Raw genomic sequence first — 18,929 nt, 5'->3', positions numbered from 1 at the left:
TCAGACTCTCCCCTACCACACACAATCAGACTCTCCCCTACCAGGCACAATCAGACTCTCCCCTACCAGGCACAATCAGCCTCTCCCCTACCACGCAAAATCAGACTCTCCCCTACCAGGCACAATCAGCCTCTCCCCTACCAGGCACAATCAGCATCTCCCCTACAACGCACAATCAGCCTCTCCCCTACCACGCACAATCAGCCTCTCCCCTACCACGCACAATCAGCCTCTCCCCTACCACGCACAATCAAACTCTCCCCTACCAGGCACAATCAGACTCTCCCCTACCACGCAAAATCAGACTCTCCCCTACCAGGCACAATCAGCCTCTCCCCTACCAGGCACAATCAGCCTCTCCCCTACCACGCACAATCAGACTCTCCCCTACCAGGCACAATCAGCCTCTCCCCTACCACGCACAATCAGCCTCTCCCCTACCAGGCACAATCAGCCTCTCCCCTACCAGGCACAATCAGCCTCTCCCCTACCAGGCACAATCAGCCTCTCCCCTACCACGCACAATCAGCCTCTCCCCTACCAGGCACAATCAGCCTCTCCCCTACCAGGCACAATCAGCCTCTCCCCTACCACGCACAATCAGCCTCTCCCCTACCACGCACAATCAGCCTCTCCCCTACCATACATACATTTAGAAGTTCCGTACAGACACTATTTCAAGGAGACCAATCCCCCGCTCTCCTGGCTCCTTTCTATCACTTTCATCCGACCACCGCACAGTCCTGATGTTAAGAGCCAATCGCTTGCTAAGAACCTCACACTATTCCTGTGTCTCACTCCCCTCTGTCTAGATTGTAAGCTTCTTGGAACAGGCATCTCCTTACCACTGTCCTAACATATATGTACTCTGTCATACAATGTTACTGCCCTAACATATATGTACTCTGTCATACAATGTTACTGCCCTAACATATATGTACTCTGTCATACAATGTTACTGCCCTAACATATATGTACTCTGTCATACAATGTTACTGCCCTAACATATATGTACTCTGTCATACAATGTTACTGCCCTAACATATATGTACTCTGTCATACAATGTTACTGTCCTAACATATATGTACTCTGTCATACAATGTTACTGTCCTAACATATATGTACTCTGTCATACAATGTTACTGTCCTAACATATATGTACTCTGTCATACAATGTTACTGTCCTAACATATATGTACTGTCATACAATGTTACTGCCCTAACATATATGTACTCTGTCATACAATGTTACTGCCCTAACATATATGTACTGTCATACAATGTTACTGCCCTAACATATATGTACTCTGTCATACAATGTTACTGCGCTAACATATATGTACTCTGTCATACAATGTTACTGTCCTAACATATATGTACTCTGTCATACAATGTTACTGCCCTAACATATATGTACTCTGTCATACAATGTTACTGTCCTAACATATATGTACTCTGTCATACAATGTTACTGTCCTAACATATATGTACTGTCATACAATGTTACTGCCCTAACATATATGTACTCTGTCATACAATGTTACTGCCCTAACATATATGTACTGTCATACAATGTTACTGCCCTAACATATATGTACTCTGTCATACAATGTTACTGCGCTAACATATATGTACTCTGTCATACAATGTTACTGTCCTAACATATATGTACTGTCATACAATGTTACTGTCCTCCCTCCCACATTATACTGCGCTGGGAAATATGTTAGTGTCACACAAATAAAAGATAACAATAATAATTCAGTGCAAGGTTACTGAATGCAAGGAACAGACTCCCAGCAGAGGTGATAAAGACAGAGCAAGAGAGACTAGAGTCCTACGTGCTATATATTGCCCCTAAAACCCACCTTCAAACAACACATGGAGAGACACCTGTCTCTCTTCTCCCTCCGCCCCCCCCCCCCCCTCGTATTTAATGACATCCACAAACAAATTGAATTTTTATCTGTGCAAACCATCTACAAATTTCCATCTGCGGATCTTATTTTGTTAAAATAAAATCCGCGGATGATTTGCGGCTTGAATCTTTTATAATTCACCCATCTCTAGATACAACGTCTTCCGACTGACCATGTTCTTGCACCGAAAGTAATTTTCTCACTCTGGTGCAGACAGATTTAGTGGACTAGATTATGTGCCTGTTATATCTGACTAAATATGAAATGTATTTATGGTCATCATACACAAATCTTCATCACCTTACAAGCTGGCACACCCACCGGAACATCCGTCCTGGGTTCCGCAATACCTTCAGTCGGGTGCTACTTGTACCAAAATCTTGCTCCACACCACACGCTCCAGTGCGGAGAAAGGTTTCTCTTGTATAAACACATCAATCTTTACAAATTGGAATTAAAATGCAACAGTTCATACTACACGACTTACAAAAACTCCCAACGCACATTTTGCTGGTTGCTTCTTCAGGGGGTTACTTCATATTATGTTACTGTTTTTTGAATAGGACTATATAGGTATTTGAATAGTATTAATTTGAATGCATTCGCTCATTGTTAAATACATATCGGTGGGGTATATAATTACCCTGCTAGATACCTCTTGGAAGTATTTTGTCCGATGAAGGGAACTGTGAAACGCACGTTGGGAGTTTTTGTAAATCTAACTCCCAGTCTGATATAAACGGTCAGATTGTAATACTTGTTATTAAAGAGTCAAACAGAGTAGGGGGAGCGAGGGATTAGTAGATAAACGTATAAACAATTGTGGACGATGGGATTTGCATACAGTAAACCCAGTATAGTGGGGGTAGGATAGGGAATAATAAATTAAGATACAATGTATTTGCCTTTTAACTAAGTCCAGATGACCACATGACTAATCACAGGGGGTCCGGGGTGTATCCGGATGTGTTCATGGGCGGAGCGTTCCGAGAGGTTCTCAAGGGGCACTATGCCCTACACCCCCTCATCCTTAGAGTGATGGGGGTACCTATGACGAGGCGTACATATCGCCCACTCATTCTCTTTTTCTTTTTCTTCCTTTCTATCACCCCCCCATTATTCCCTACCTACCTCCCCCAGCCCACACTAAACAGAGACAAAACCCAGCTGAGCCGAAAGGAAAGACAAGACATTGAGATTACACAAAGCAACTACGCTGATCACAAGAGGAGCTCTGAAGGCAAGTCTCCCCTCCATCGTGGGAAAATGGAGGGAAAGGTAAGACGCAATACACATGCCAAAACCATAAATGGCTCTTAAAACGACACTTAAATTAATATCCTTAAATGTTAGAGGGTTAAATTCAAACATCAAAAGAAAACTTGCCCTCCAAGAGTTCAAAAAAACAAAAGGCGACATACTGTTTTTACAGGAAACGCATTTCAATACTACGACCCCCCCAAACACTTTCCAGAGGGTTTACCCACAGGCGTACTATGCGTCATGCCCCACAAAAAAAAGAGGGGTAGCAGTCTTATTTAAGCATACGGTCAAATTCTTGTTAAAACAAGAGAATGCTGACCCAGAAGGGAGATACATTATTCTCCAAGGTACACTGTCGGGAGTGGATGTCACTCTTGTTAACATTTATGCCCCAAACGAAGGCCAACCCAAATTCTTAAGAGATCTATGTGACCTTATCAACCCCCAAACTCGAACTACATTGTTATTAGCAGGAGATTTAAATATGATAGCAATGCCGGAACTAGATAGAACAAACCCCTCAGGGACTCCACATCCCCGTGTCACGGAAAAGAATGCCAGAGAATTTAGACAGATAATGAAGGAGTTCTCCCTGACAGACATTTGGAGGGCACAGCACCAGGGGCAGAGGGACTACTCCTATTTCTCCCCCCCACACCAAACCTACTCAAGGATTGATTATTTTCTGGGTACTAAAGACATCTTCCAGGCAACCTCCCAGTCAGACATAGGATCAATATCTTGGTCGGATCACGCCCCGGTCTCGCTGACACTCTCCCTCCCCTTCTATAGAACTAACCAATATAATTGGAAACTGAATGATTCTCTGTTAAATCAAGTAGATGTAGAAATAGAGATTAAACAAAAACTCAGAGAATACTTCACGCTGAATAAGGGCTCTGTAGAGTCACCAGCAATGTTATGGGAAGCCCATAAGGCGACAATCAGAGGGAATATCATCTCCATAGCATCACATAAGAAAAAAATAAAGCAAAAACTCTATAATGAGCTAGTGGAGAAAGTCCAACTTTTGGAGCAGAAACATAAAACTAATCCCTCGAAAAATCTATTCAAATTGCTAGATAAAACTAGATCTGAACTTAAGCAGACCCAAATGGATGAAGTGGAGAGGGCGTTACGGTGGACCAAACAAAAATATTATGATAAAGGTAATAAAGCCGACCGATTACTCGCTTCCAAATTGCGCGGTATGAGAGCTAAATCCCAAATAACAGCTATTTTGACAAAATCAGGTACGAAGACACATTGTGAGACGCAAATAGCGAACGAATTTTCGGACTATTATAATAAACTATATAACCTAAATTTTCCCAAAAATAAATCATCAGATGCAGAGGCTATTTATACATACTTGGAGGCGTGTAAACTTCCGACACTTTCGGAAAATAACCTCTCAGACCTAAATAAGGAAATCTCTCTAGAAGAATTGATAGATGCAATTGCCCAATTAAAACCCAACAAAACGCCAGGCCCAGATGGATTCTCCAATCAATACTACAAAAAATTTAAGGCGGTCCTGGCCCCGTATCTACTCGATATGTTTAATGCGTTTCTGGAAGGAACAGTCATCCCACCATCTATGTCTAAAGCTAATTTAGCAATCATACCAAAGGAGGGGAGAGACCCACTACAGTGTGGTAACTATCGTCCCATAGCCCTCCTTAATTCGGATCTAAAACTGTTCAGCAAAATTCTGGCAAATAGATTGACCCCCATACTCCCAAGCCTGATACATATAGATCAAGTCGGGTTTATTTCCGGCAGACAGGCCTCAGACAATACTAGAAAAATTATAGATATAATCGACCATGTACATCTCTCATCCACAAAGGCCATCCTGTTGAGCTTGGATGCGGAAAAAGCATTCGACAGGATTAGGTGGGATTTCCTAGACCAAACCCTACTTAAATATGGATTTCAGGGCCCATATCTAGAAGGTGTAAGAGCCCTATACAGATCTCCCACGGCTATAGTGAAACTTCCAGGAGGAGACTCAAACCCTATAAACATAAAGAATGGTACTCGACAGGGATGTCCTTTGTCTCCGCTTCTGTTTGCTCTCTCTATTGAACCCTTGGCAGCAACAATTAGAGACGAAAAAAACATAAATGGAATTGTAATAGGAGAGACAAACTACAAAATATCCCTATTTGCCGACGACATTATCCTAACTCTCGCCAACCCCTTGATTTCACTCCCGAATTTACATTCACAACTAGATAAATTTAGCAAAATATCGGGATATAAAATCAACATGGATAAGTCGGAAGCATTGAACCTAACCCTATCGGATTCTGAAATCAAATTATTACACGCAAATTTTAAATATAAGTGGAACTCCACAAAGATCAAATACTTAGGAATCCAAATAACAAGGGAGTATAATACACTATACAAACATAACTATCCACCATTATTTGAGAGGCTAAAAAATGACCTCCAGAGCTGGAACGAATACCAGATATCTTGGTTAGGAAGAATAGCCACAATCAAAATGAATATCCTACCAAGACTCCTGTATTATTTCCAGACTCTTCCTATAGATATTCCAATGCCGGAGCTTAAAAACATACAAAACAGAATTTTCCAATTTATCTGGCAAAATAAAAGACCCAGGGTAGCTAGATCTATTATGCTAGCCCCAAAAGATTGCGGAGGCTTGGCAGTCCCGGATATCATTAAATACTATTTGGCGGCCCAACTCAAACAAGCAATAATTTGGAACAATGATCCAGCCACCAGTTGCTGGGTGGGACTTGAGTCTACTTATACAAGACCTCTCTCTCTCCCGGCTGCTATGTGGACCGAGAGGGGAGGAGAGACCTTCTTGGAAACATTAAAACTGGGAGCAATGAAATGTACATGGCGGATATGGTCTAGAAATAAAAATAAATATGGTCTGACAGCCAGTCCAACACTACTAACCCCTATATTCTATAACCCTGAATTCTCCCCAGGCTGGCTTCCACAGAGACTCAATAAATTTAAGACGTTAAAGTTGATGGTAGCTGACGACTTTGTAGATAACGGTATAATTCTACCACTCCAAGCGCTGGAGAAGAAACACAAAATCATAAATATACCAGTGTTTGGTTACCTCCAAATTAAGCATTACCTGCAATCAGTCTCTAAAGATTCGGCATTCAAAGATTTAACAAATTTTGAAAGACTGTGTAGGAAAGGATATTACTGTAAAGGACTGATTTCGGAGATATATCTGGGTCTGGCGCGATTAACGGGTTGTTCCCAACATAGCTATATGATCAAATGGGCAGAAGATTTGAATACAGAGATCGATAGAGAAGACTGGGAGGACATTTGGGAGGTAGCTGCAAAAACGTCAATCTGTACCACTATCAAAGAGAATATTTATAAAATTCTATTTCATTGGTACCTAACTCCGAGTAGGCTGGCTAAGATCTTCCCCGGGTTCCCGGATTTGTGCTGGAGGGGATGCGGGCAAAAAGGAGATATGGTTCATATTTGGTGGAGTTGCCCAAAAATTCAGGTATTCTGGGTCATGATACAAAGATTGATCAGAGAGTACTTGGGGGTGGAGGTTGAGGTGGAACCGCTGACCATGGTGCTGGCCAAACCAATAGATGAATTAGGAACGGCAGAAAGTAAGATGATCACTCATGTACTGACAGCTGCCCGCTGTGCTATTGCGGCTGCCTGGAAAAAGGTGAATGCGCCTTCTAGGCAGACTGTCTTACGGAGACTAAGGGAAATAAAGATGATGGAGCTCCTCACAGCACAGTTGAACCAGAAAACTGACAAATTTCACAAAATTTGGGAAATATGGCCAGGAAACTAGGGAAATATATATAAATATATATCATTTATATAAATAAATACAGAAATACCAGACAAATGGGCTCGTCCTACCCCCCCCCCCTTCCACCCCTCCCACCCTTCTTTTTCTTCTTTTCTACGTTCTTCTCTATCCTTTGTTAAGCTCATGAGAGACGCGTGTTATATCAATTATTTTATTTCAGATGACAAACTGTTAATGCTCTTTGTTGTATGGACAATATATTTGTTATGTCTCTCTAAAACAATAAAAAATAAATTGAAAAAAAAAAAAAGATACAGTATATAATAGATACTTACACGGCCGTGTGTAAGCACAATCCAAAGATGGTATCTTTGTGATAAATGATGACCCTTCCACAAGTGGGTGCAGGGGGGTCACAGTAGATAGAATATGTATATAAATAAATACTCACACGGCCCAGTGTGAGTAGAGGTGTGGGGCAGATGTCTTTAAGGTTGAATTAGCCCGTCCAGGATAGTTGCGGGCCGGTCACATCAGATTAAGCCCAAAAAAGGCTAAGGCCGGTCTGCCCTCCTCTAGTGCTTGTTATCAAGCAGGTTAACTCCCCCATTCAGCGGTATATAGGGATAAGTGAGGCACAGGTTCAGTGATATGTATATAACGGGGATTTATTAAGATAAAAAACAAATATCACACTCACATAACATAAAATAATGTCCCCTGGCTTCTCCGTAAGGTCCAACTCAGCAGTAAACTGCTCCGGCCCCGCGTCCGAGGTGCAGAGTGCTGGAACTGGTCTGCCCGGCTGCAGATGCTGCTGGAAAGGATGTCTACGGAAGCCTCCGTGGGACAAAACAGGAACAGGATTTTGAGCAACGCGTTTCGCCGATTGGACGGCTTCCTCAGGCTGAGGCTCAGAATGAGCCTGAGGAAGACAGCCCTTCCAGCAGCATCTGCAGCCGGGCAGACCAGTTCCAGCTCTCTGCACCTCGGACGCGGGGCCGGAGCAGTTTACTGCTGAGTTGGACCTTACGGAGAAGCCAGGGGACATTATTTTATGTTATGTGAGTGTGATATTTGTTTTTTATCTTAATAAATACCCGTTATATACATATCACTGAACCTGTGCCTCGCTTATCCCTATATACCGCTGAATGGGGGAGTTAACCTGCTTGATAACAAGCACTAGAGGAGGGCAGACCGGCCTTAGCCTTTTTTGGGCTTAATCTGATGTGACCGGCCCGCAACTATCCTGGACGGGCTAATTCAACCTTAAAGATATCTGCCCCACACCTCTACTCACACTGGGCCGTGTGAGTATTTATCTATAGTCATATTCTAATTACTGTGACCCCCCTGCACCCACTTGTGGAAGGGTCATCATTTATCACAAAGATACCATCTTTGGATTGTGCTTACACACGGCCGTGTAAGTATCTATTATATACTGTATCTTAATTTATTATTCCCTATCCTACCCCCACTATACTGGGTTTACTGTATGCAAATCCCATCGTCCACAATTGTTTATACGTTTATCTACTAATCCCTCGCTCCCCCTACTCTGTTTGTCTCTACGTTTCCATAAGGGCTTTGGATTATCCCTTAATAGGGGGGGAAGCAGAAGGGATCACAAGACCATCTCTACCTTAATAGAGAGAAACCACATTTATTGGTTTCACTACTCTTCCTTAAATCTGACACTAAAGGTAAGCGCCTGGTTTTCCCTAACTTGTTATTAAAGAGTGACAGAAATAAGACAATTTTTGTTCAAGTGGTTGGTGTGCACTGGAGTGTGTGTTGTGTATTCATGGTCAGGTTTATCAATATCTTCAGGAAAATCACTAGGACCCTGTTTCAGTGCGTCTACATTAAATGCATTTAGGGATTCTCAAACCTCTTCCGGGAGGACATTGGCCAGGTTTTAGGAAATAAATCAATGCAAATGCACACAGGTGAATTCAGATCATTTGTAAATAGGCTACTGGTTGGTCGCCCTAAAAATCTGTCCTGGGTCAGGGCCCTAAGTGACAACCAATTATCTCTCTATTACAGTTACGAGTTACAGTTACTATATAGGGCAACCAGCTGACTAATAATTAGTCTTTTAAGGACAAATTAAGTCCGTAGCTTTCAATTCTATGAAACAAAAACAAAGATGAGTAAATACGGTTAGCACAATTTCAACATGAACAAAATAAATATGGGTCATAGGGGAACACCTACCCATGGTATCAATTATATAACAGCTTCCAAGTAATTCAGGCCACCCTCAGTATTATTCTCTGTACAAAAACACAGCTGCACGGTGCTCACCTTCCCATCAGGTAACTCCACGTAACCTTCAATGTCCGTTACTGCTGTTTTCCCGAACCTTCCCAGTGCTCCTTGTAGCTTTAGACCGGTGAATGTACGAGCCATTTTCCAAAACCTGGACAGTAAAGGTACATACAACTGGTAAGTAAGATGCAGCTTCATTCATTTGTATACAATATATGGATTGGGGGGTTTGTGGATTAGAAGTGTGTACAGATGTAACCATACGATGGCATTTCAAGGACCAGTGAAGATTAATTAAACAAATTCAATGGGGTATTTTGTTTGCCTTCCTCTGGATTAATATACTGTAAGTACGGATATAGGATAAAGTATGTGTCGTCTAAATTTAGCATAGGTTGAACTTGATGGACGTATGTCTTTTTTTCAACCTCATCTACTGTGTAAATATGTATAGTAAATGGCGGGTAATAATCTCCATCCAAATCAGAGGGTCCAATAATGTTATATTGGCAGTGAAGGAGTTAAAGATATTTCAAAGATAAAACAATTGTAGTGATACTGTAGATAGCCCTACAAAACAGAATGGCCAATCTTGGAGGCAAAATGAACGTTTCTTCATACCCCCAGGAGTAAGAGTTATGCCATACATGGGACCTGGAGATCAGTATTAAAGCCATGCCCTTCTTAATGACTTGTGCTTAATCCTGACAAGATTAAACGTGTGTGTGTTTTGTAACCGAGGCCCTGATTCCATGTGATGTGAAGCCATCTTCTAGAATAGACAACATTGAAGCCTATTTAATAAGGGCCATAGTCTATAGCATATTCAGTCAAGCAATAAAAACATAATGAAAGACAAAAGGAAGATTATTTTCCCATTTTAAAGCAGACGTTTGACATTCATCAGAGAAAAAGTTAGTATGGATAATTGTAAATTCACTGTTAGCTTATGCTCGTTGTTACAGGTATGTGATGGAGAACTCACTTAATGTGCCCTGTCCCACAGGTGGTGAGCTGCTCCTCATTTTCCGGAGAGAAGGTGACTTGAAAGACATCCTGGGAGAACGCTTTTGACCGCAGCACAATCTTCTCCTGCTTCCAGTCCCAGATGGTCAGCATGTAATCGGGGCTGCTGCCCACGCTGGCCAAAAGTGTCCCCGACGCATTAAAGTATGTAAAGGTGTAGGCTTCCTCTGTGCCTCCTGAAGAAGGACAGTCCCATTGAGTATCATACATTTTGGTGGTCAGGCTACAGTACTTTAAAAAAAAGAGACTCGTAAAACGACATAAATGGAGAACACTCATGATGGTCCCTTAAAGACACATAAAGACGATCCAGGGCACTCCATCCTGCAAATGATTTATTAACACTTTCGCTGCCTGAGGGGCCCGTGCATTGCAGAGAATGTTATGCAGACATCCTGCAAGAGACCTTTACCAAGGTCATAGGACAAACATCTCTGCATGTTACGTTATAAAAATTATGTTATGTTCCCTTTTCTTTTGTATTAAAACATTGAAGGAAGTTTGTATCAGCATAAGCAAAATGTCTTCGATCTTTCTAAAAAGTTACAAAAAAAAATAATATATAGATTCTCCCATGAAGCCCCCTCTTTGGACACATCTTGTATTTAGTCTTTTTGTACACAGAGGGCGCCACAGGTCTAGGGCAACAAGCAGGGCTTTGCAATGCACTCCACTATTACCCGGCAATAACATGTTAATTTTTTACTCTCTTCCCCAATTTCTCCTTAATATCATTCTACACTCCATTAACAGTTAACTACAAGTACCCTGACAGTGTGTGAGCCAATATATGCCAATGTAGCAGTGTTTGTTCGCGTGTGCCCATCTGCCTCTGCGAACATGCCAATGTATGCCATTTGGGTGCCAGTGAGAGCTTGTATTCCCATGCCTGGATGGGCATAGAAATATAGAATTTGACAGCAGACAAGAACCACTTGGCCAACCCAGTCTGTCAATTGCTATCTGCTGTAAGACCTCAGAGCCGATTTGATCTTCCTTTCGTACAGCAGCGGCAGCTCTTATTCGAGCAAAAGCCGCTGGCTGTATGTGGCTGGGAAGCGGGTAACCGCGGCGCGTGGCGGCGCACTGTGACGTCACAGTCACATGCGCGCCCGGCTTCCCCGTCTTCCCCGGCTTCCCCAGGCTTCCCCGACACCCCTGGAGATGACATTAAGGTAAGCGGGGGTTCGGGGAAGCAGAGTGGCAGAGCAGAAGGGGTACAGGGGTCCGGAAGCGTGTGTAAATTGCGCGCGATGGAGGAGGGGGGGTGAGTGGGGGAACGCGGCGGCGCGCGTGCATTACTGGCGGCAGCTGGGGCAGATCCCGGCATGCCGCCGGTATTTAGTTCAATAAGATATGTCGCTACTGTATTTAGGATAGCTTTATGTTGATCTGGATAGAGTTCAGTACACCAAAGTAAGATTTTACCTACACTAATAAATAGACCTCGAGCCCCTGAGTGCACAACCCGGGCCCCTGAGTGCACAACCCGGGCCCCTGAGTGAACAACCCGGGCCCCTGAGTGCACAACCCGAGCCCCTGAGTGCACAACCCGAGCCCCTGAGTGCACAACCCGGGCCCCTGAGTGCACAACCTACTCTAATACTTTTGTGTCCATTCAAAAGAATCAGAATCTGCATCAGACCTGGTTGTTATACATCGGACTTTTGCTCCAGGTACAAAATAAGCACCACATTTATTGAAGGGACGCACCCCTATTAATTAATGAGATTTCTTTTATTGATAAGCCTACTGAGGCTTAGGTATTACAGTCTTTGGGCTACAAAATCAGCAAAACTGGAGCAAACAAACAATCTACCACGTAATCAACAATTACGTTTATTCTGCATTCTTACTGAACCTCTTTTTAAAAGGAGGATATGTGGAGATATATATGAGAGCATTTCTGATCATGCCAAATTGAATGAGAGCTGAGCAGGGTAATTTGGAGCTACAGAGATGCATCTACTTGGCTCAATGCCCAACAGGAAGTGGGCGCCCCCCTGCTATTGGAAATCAGGCCTTACATGCTGTGCCCTGGTATATGCAATCTGTTTGGCCACTCATTCAGTGTGGTTGAGTAGGCGGCACAGAGTGGTTTTTTTGTGATTTACACCTCAATGAACTTGGATCCCCGAAACATTATACTGCTGTATAATGTAGTCTAATAAATATTTTATATAAATTAATACATGAATGTACATTAATATTACTGGGTTAAAAAGTTTACATTTGATTAACTCAATTATTTAGGAGATTAGGAATTATAGACGTGCTTGTGATTATTTTCAGAACTTTATGCTGATACAAACTTCTTTCAATGTTTTAATACAAAGGGCAAAATGTATTTATTGCTTTCCGTAATTCTCCTTTCCCGGAGTCCGTGTATTTATTTATAAAATGTTTTACCAGGAAGTAATACATTGAGAGTTACCGCTTGTATTTAAGAATGTCCTGGGCATAGAGTTATGTTGACAATACACGGTTGCGGTAAATGAACAGAGGTTAAAAGTTGCGTTTACAGACATTTCAGGAACAGTTAGAGCAGTGGGCGGTATTGAGTCGGACAACATAATTTTGCGCGGGTTGCCTCCTCGCACAAAAAGCCTGCAAACAATGTTAGCTAAGATATATAGAAGTAATGAATGCACATAAGACTCCGGAAGGGAATATATGCCGCGCTGCCATGGCTGGGCACCAAGAAAATAAAAATATGGTCCTAAAAACAGTAAATACATTTTCCCTTTTTCTGGTCATCCTTCATGGCAGTAGGCACTATTGGACCTTAAAGTAGTATATATAACGTGGGAGGAACACAATGAATCACACATAGATATTCGGCTTAACCTTTTCTTATATCGCCACTTCTTGAACAACTTCAGACCAAGGCTTGCATCAGCTGAGCCCTGGTGATCTGCTTTGTAATGTTTTATGGAGTTAGTAAATAATGACCAGACTGCCTCCCCACACAATTTGGAGAGAGACGCTTGTGCCTTCAATTCCCAGGATGTTGCTATCGCTCTTGTTGTGTGCACTCTTAGGCCTCGGGCATGGTCAGCGCCGTGCTGAGGCGCACTCTCGCTTACCAGTGAGCCCCTGCAGCCGCAATGAGAACGACTTTAGCAGGGGCTCGCGCACGCTTCCGCAAGCATTCGGAAGCGTAGGTCTTAGGAACATGTTAGATTCAAGCGCTCACGGGAGCGCAGGGCTGGTCAAGTGAGCGGTTCGCCCAATGAGGGCGAACCAGCTCCGTGACGTCACTGCCCCCCCCCCAACACGCCCCCGGACGGCGCGCTAACCAAGGCCAGGGAAAGCACCCGCTTTCCCTCAGCCTCAGCGCGCCTCCGCACGGCTGCTGCAACCCTGGAAGCAGCCATAGATTTCCAGGAACTTCTTCTCTCTGTTGCTCACAAGCGTTTTAATACATGATGTAATCTAGGGTGCTATTGTCACTTTTGACACTACTTGGCTCTTCTAAGACGATGAAAAGTATTTATGACTTTGCATAAATGTTGGGAGGCTATTCCACGACGCCACCGCCCTTTCCGTGAAGAAGTGTAATGCCCTGGATGAGGCAAGGACTCTGCAAGAGCCGGGCTGCTGTTCATGGATCCTTTAAGAGGACCCACCAGCGCCAGGTTCTAAGGAGGACAGTCGGGATTTGAATGGGGAAGTGCGAGTTGAAGGGGGAGTTCGACACATGACACATGACTCAGATAGAGAGAGATGTATAAATTGACATCAATGTAAGGCGATGTAAATAAATTGTTGAAAAGTGCCAGGTTTTCCTCCTGCCCCCCTTTAGGAATTATGGTGAAAATGTCCTGCCTGTTACTTGTTGAAATTTGATAGATTTTTGGAACCGTGGAAGGGGGACCCTACAGAAATACAGGCATACCCCGCCTTAACGTACGCAATGGGACCGGAGCATGTATGTAAAGTGAAAATGTACTTAAAGTGAAGCACTACCTTTTCCCCACTTATCGATGCATGTACTGTACTGCAATCATCATATACGTGCATAACTGATGTAAATAACGCATTTGTAACAGGCTCTATAGTCTCCCCGCTTGCGCACAGCTTCGGTACAGGTAGGGAGCCGGTATTTCTGTTCAGGACGTGCTGACAGGCGCATGCGTGAGCTGCCGGTTTCCTGTTGAGCGACACTTAAAGTGAGTGTCCTTAAACCGGGGTATGCCTGTATTTCCTTGTGTTTCCCATGTATCCTTCCAACCTGCAGCTTCAGCGCAGGACCTCTTGTTCTAGCACTTCTCTTTCTCTGAAATCGGCTTCCCTCCTGCACCTTGCTGAAACCCTTCATCACCTGAACGTACGAAATGCTGCGTTTCTGACTCTGCGGAGGAAGAATCTCTTCTTCTATTTAGACTTTGTTCTTGATCTTGAGTTGTCCTTTTCTGTGACTGTTTATTAAGCTGAAAAACGAAGCTTCTGCGAAACTGTATTGTTCACCCAAGACAGAGAATTCGTCATTTCATCATTTAGTTCTAGTGCTACCGATTTAAAACATACAAAGCTTTTTTGCTTCCACCCCAGGTTTATTGCACGTAGAATGGGTTTTAAACTTTTTAGGGCATCTCTTCTTTTGAGATAAGAATTCTACAGCAGCATTGAAAATTAATTTCTCTGGATGCCCTTCTGAGGTTACTAAATCAACTATGTATAAGTATACAAATATATATAAAAATGATATCCTCACACGTGTACATGAGCAACAAATAAAGGATCCCTACACATCCTAATAAATGTGCCACAGGCAGCGATGTGGTTGGAACTGTTTCGTTCGCAGTTTAAATAGCAGCGCTCCCAAAAGAGCTTGTTTGTTGTTGGGCCCCCACATTTTCTACCCCTGTGCCTATCGTGCATCTCTGTGGGAAGCCCTGGGTAACGGGAGGACCGCCTAAGTAGCTGCCACCCGGGGGCACAACATCGAGGGCTGTATGTGGAGAGAGAGAGAGAGGCAAAAATTCAACCTGGAATCAACTGAAAGAAACACTGAGGTAAGGAAAGAATAAATAACCCACTAGGTACCTACAGTCAGTAGACTACCTACAGGTAGTGCTAGGGCAGGGGTGGCAAACTCCAGTCCTCAAGGCCGCCAACCGGTCAGGTTTTCAGGATATCCCTGCTTCAGCACAGGTGGCCCAATCAGTCCCAGCTTCAGCAGAGGTGATTCAATCAGTCCCAGCACAGGTGGCTAACTCAGTCTTTGACCGAGCCACTGATTAAGTCACCTGTGCTGAAGCAGGGATATCCTTAAAAGCGGCCGCAGGGCAGTGCTACTCAATAGTGCCCACTGCCATGAAACATGACCAGGAAATAATGATAAAGAACATTGCCTGTAAGTTACAAGCTCAATAAAGGAAACACAGTGACGGCCTTACCCCTCAGTATCCTGTAGGGCTGTAATGAGGGGTACTCATAGATTATGATGTTTGGCCTATTTCCCTTTTCCGCCACTGCAAAATATTTTTGGCTGGGATGCACCTGCAAAAAGCAAAACGCACAGGTAAGTGATGCACCGGTTACATGTCACTGGGGAACAGGACAAAATGACCTTGGGATATGCAACGGAAATTGAAAAACAGATCTAAAATGTACTCACTATAACCGATGACTACATATATATCAATCCCTTTATTGGTAGAGGGGCCCGCAACGTACGGCATACTGTATGTGTTACCAGCCCCTGTGCCAGTACAGAGATGAAGCATTCTGCTACACACTGCCCAGCATTCCAACTTATAAAGCAATGCAGAGAGTGGGCAGCAGCCATCATTTTACATATAACTACTAGTGAAAGAGTTATACAGGAGCAAACGTGATCCACTCTAACCTTAAGGGAAGAAATAAAGAACAGCATTGCGTCCCCCTAACACGTGGTAGGATCACTTTGTCACTTGCCCTCTGTGGGGAGCAATGACAATTCCAGTGCCAGCCTTAGTAGAAGTCCCCATGTTCACAGAAATTAAAATGGTTGTAGATAACGACATCTTACTCTCTCCAGATTCCTTAACTGCTGCAACACGTACACCTGCTTTGATCGCTAACTTTTTACCAAGGAGGAGATTTTTTTGTTCTGTCCTTGTCTGTTTTGTGTTTTTTTAGTATGTAAACAATAAACATTTTTTATTTTTTCACTATCCCGGTGAGTTTTTAACATTTTCATGGGTCCGCTGCCCCACAAATCACTTGTGCCTTTGCTGTATTCCCTTCCGGATTGGAGCGACACGCTGAGGCTCCACGGATTCGTTGTATCCACTCCTGTTCCAAGACGGAACGCTGCAGGACAGCCAGTTGAACCGGAGACGCTGCTACACATGGGGTAAGAGAAACCCCTCACCGCTAAATTTGGAGGCATGCGTAAGACTGTCAGAAGCTGAACTCTGAGTAAAGGTCATTTATTTACCCTCTATGCTTTACCCTTTATGGGTTAGCCGTATCTGTCATTCATACAGTATACATGCCCATCTTGTCCCTCCGATATTCAACTTAATTGGCAATTGTTATCTCTATACCGAATCAAAAGTGACTTTATCCTTTAAGTTGATACCTGTCATGGAACAGGTATACCCCTGTCTACATTTCTGTTTCACCCCCCCCTTTTTCCTCGCAGCCCTGCTTGTCAGCTTATTAGTGCCAGCTGTATGTGTTTGGTTCTGCACTCAAAACACAGTGCCATTTCCCCTCTCCCAGCAGCTTGCTGTGTTAAAGATGCAACATTATTGCTACATGTTGTAGCTTCCCCAGACACTCCTGTGAGTTGCCATGGCAGCCCCAGCCTCTCTCAAATGGGCTAGTCTGCCTTCTCCCCCTCTGCTCTGCCCACAGATGGTCTGTCCCCAGACTATCTTACCACCCAGCATTCATTGCCATTTCCTTTCCACCATTTTCCCTGGATTCATGAGTACCTCACTGTAACCCCTGTAATGGTGCTGCAGGATTATCTTTTCACCTCCCTTTACTACTGAGCACACACAGAGATTTAGACCTACACCTCTACACAAGCAACTGTATTTACCTGCTTTCTCCAAAATAAAGTAAGAAAAGAAACAGACCTTGTCGTGCTTGGAAAAGAGGGCCGAGTTGACACTATCTGAGCTAAGTCATCACCACGTGACCCTCTGGCTTCCAGAATAATACCCGACCATAAATTCAAAACTAAATTGTTACTGCTTTGTTGTAACACTCAGTGCCTGCCCTTGAGCTTAAACCGGCTTCTTTTTTCAACTTTTCCCCATACCCTGGTGTCCAGTCCAAGAGCTCTGAGCTCCCATTACTGCACTAACTTCCATCATCTCTGCTGGCATCTGGTGAAGAAGAACCTCCTCCTGTTTCCCCCCCGAGTCTACTACCCTCCAGGTATATTCTTATCCCCACGTACATTGGCCATTGAAGGTGCAATAACAACTATACAGGACTTAAAATAATAATAATAATAATAATATCCTTTTTTGTAGCATGTGCAATGTACACACTACAATGAGGTCATTGTCTCATAGAGCTTACAGTATAATCTTTGGTGCCTGAGACCCAGGCAGATAAAGTAAATGTCCCAAGGTCACATATAGCTGGCACTAGGATTCGAACTGGGTTCACAAGCATCAAAAATGTGATTGCATTGCCACTAGGCTCCTCCGTCAGCCCATAGTTAATCTTTCTGCCAGCAGAAACATGATGGAGCGCCACCCAGTGGAAGGCTTCTCCCAGCTCTGTCCCTAATCATGTCCTAATCCCTCGATGGAGTTCCTTGTTGATCTCTAAAACAAAGTGCACAAAAGGAATTCTGTTCCAGTGAATTACTCCATAAAAATAGCGCTGTCTGTAAGATCATAGAGAGAATTCACTTGTGCCGCTGTGTATTTATATTGCCAAGGGAGTCACTCATTACATATATTCCATGACATTTCTTGCCAAAGTAAGGTAGCAGAATTTAAACCAATTTGATCCCCTTCACTTCCAAACGGGGCCCAATGCATTGCGACCCCTCTGGTAGTAAAGGGGTTAAAGGTCAAAGCCAGAAAAGAAACACTCACCGCGATGGCTCCGATTCCTCCCCCGCTGCTGCTCCTCAGGTATCTCTGCTCTTGAACCTTCAGCTTAAGGATAACGGTTGTGGTGCCAGCAACATACAGCATGGTTTGGTCGTCCAGTAACTGGAGATTTGCCCGTTTGTTGGAATCGTAGCCAAAAGAGTGTCTACGGTGTATTAAGGAAACTGCAAATGGTATTGTTTGTAAAGCGATTTCAGTGCGGCGTTGCACAGGTTTCATGAACCAGTGATAGTTTTGCTTAATGCTGTTTTTAAGGTTCAATACTTGGGGGGCGTTGGTGGCGCTGTCAATGTACCTTAAATTTTTTTAGATTAGCTCCTGTGGAATCTAGTCATGATTTTTCTTTTTTTATTAAAAGCAATGGTTCCCGCGTCACGCAGTGAATCCATCGTTTCAAATGAGATGTTATTTAGCACCAAATGCAGATGTAAAATGCATGTAATTTACTGGGAAATAGGTAGAGTTATTTTAAACGCTTCAGGCCCAGGAATAGCGCATTTGACGGTTGTGTTATATTTGATTAGCCTGGCATGAAATTACACAAAGATTTTATTGCCAATGATCCATTG

The 18,929-nt window shown here is 43.5% G+C and overlaps 1 protein-coding gene across 2 annotated transcripts in view; it reads right to left on the bottom strand.

The window, feature by feature from the left end:
* CFAP44 (cilia and flagella associated protein 44) overlaps positions 1–18,929 on the bottom strand; it is a 131,836-nt gene that overhangs the window by 100,197 nt on the left and 12,710 nt on the right. For both annotated transcript variants that reach the window (XM_075592860.1, XM_075592859.1), the window contains exons 5-8: positions 18,343–18,505; positions 15,691–15,793; positions 10,248–10,464; positions 9,299–9,413 (exon numbers count right to left, since the gene is read on the bottom strand). In XM_075592860.1, the coding sequence (XP_075448975.1) occupies positions 9,299–9,413; positions 10,248–10,464; positions 15,691–15,793; positions 18,343–18,505 (598 nt within the window). The remainder of the gene's footprint in view (positions 1–9,298; positions 9,414–10,247; positions 10,465–15,690; positions 15,794–18,342; positions 18,506–18,929) is intronic.

Source organism: Ascaphus truei, chromosome 3, assembly GCF_040206685.1.
Source record: "Ascaphus truei isolate aAscTru1 chromosome 3, aAscTru1.hap1, whole genome shotgun sequence".
Lineage (NCBI taxonomy): Eukaryota > Metazoa > Chordata > Amphibia > Anura > Ascaphidae > Ascaphus > Ascaphus truei.
The sequence above is the reverse complement of the archived record's forward strand: the minus strand, read 5'-3'. Positions and strand labels throughout refer to the sequence as shown.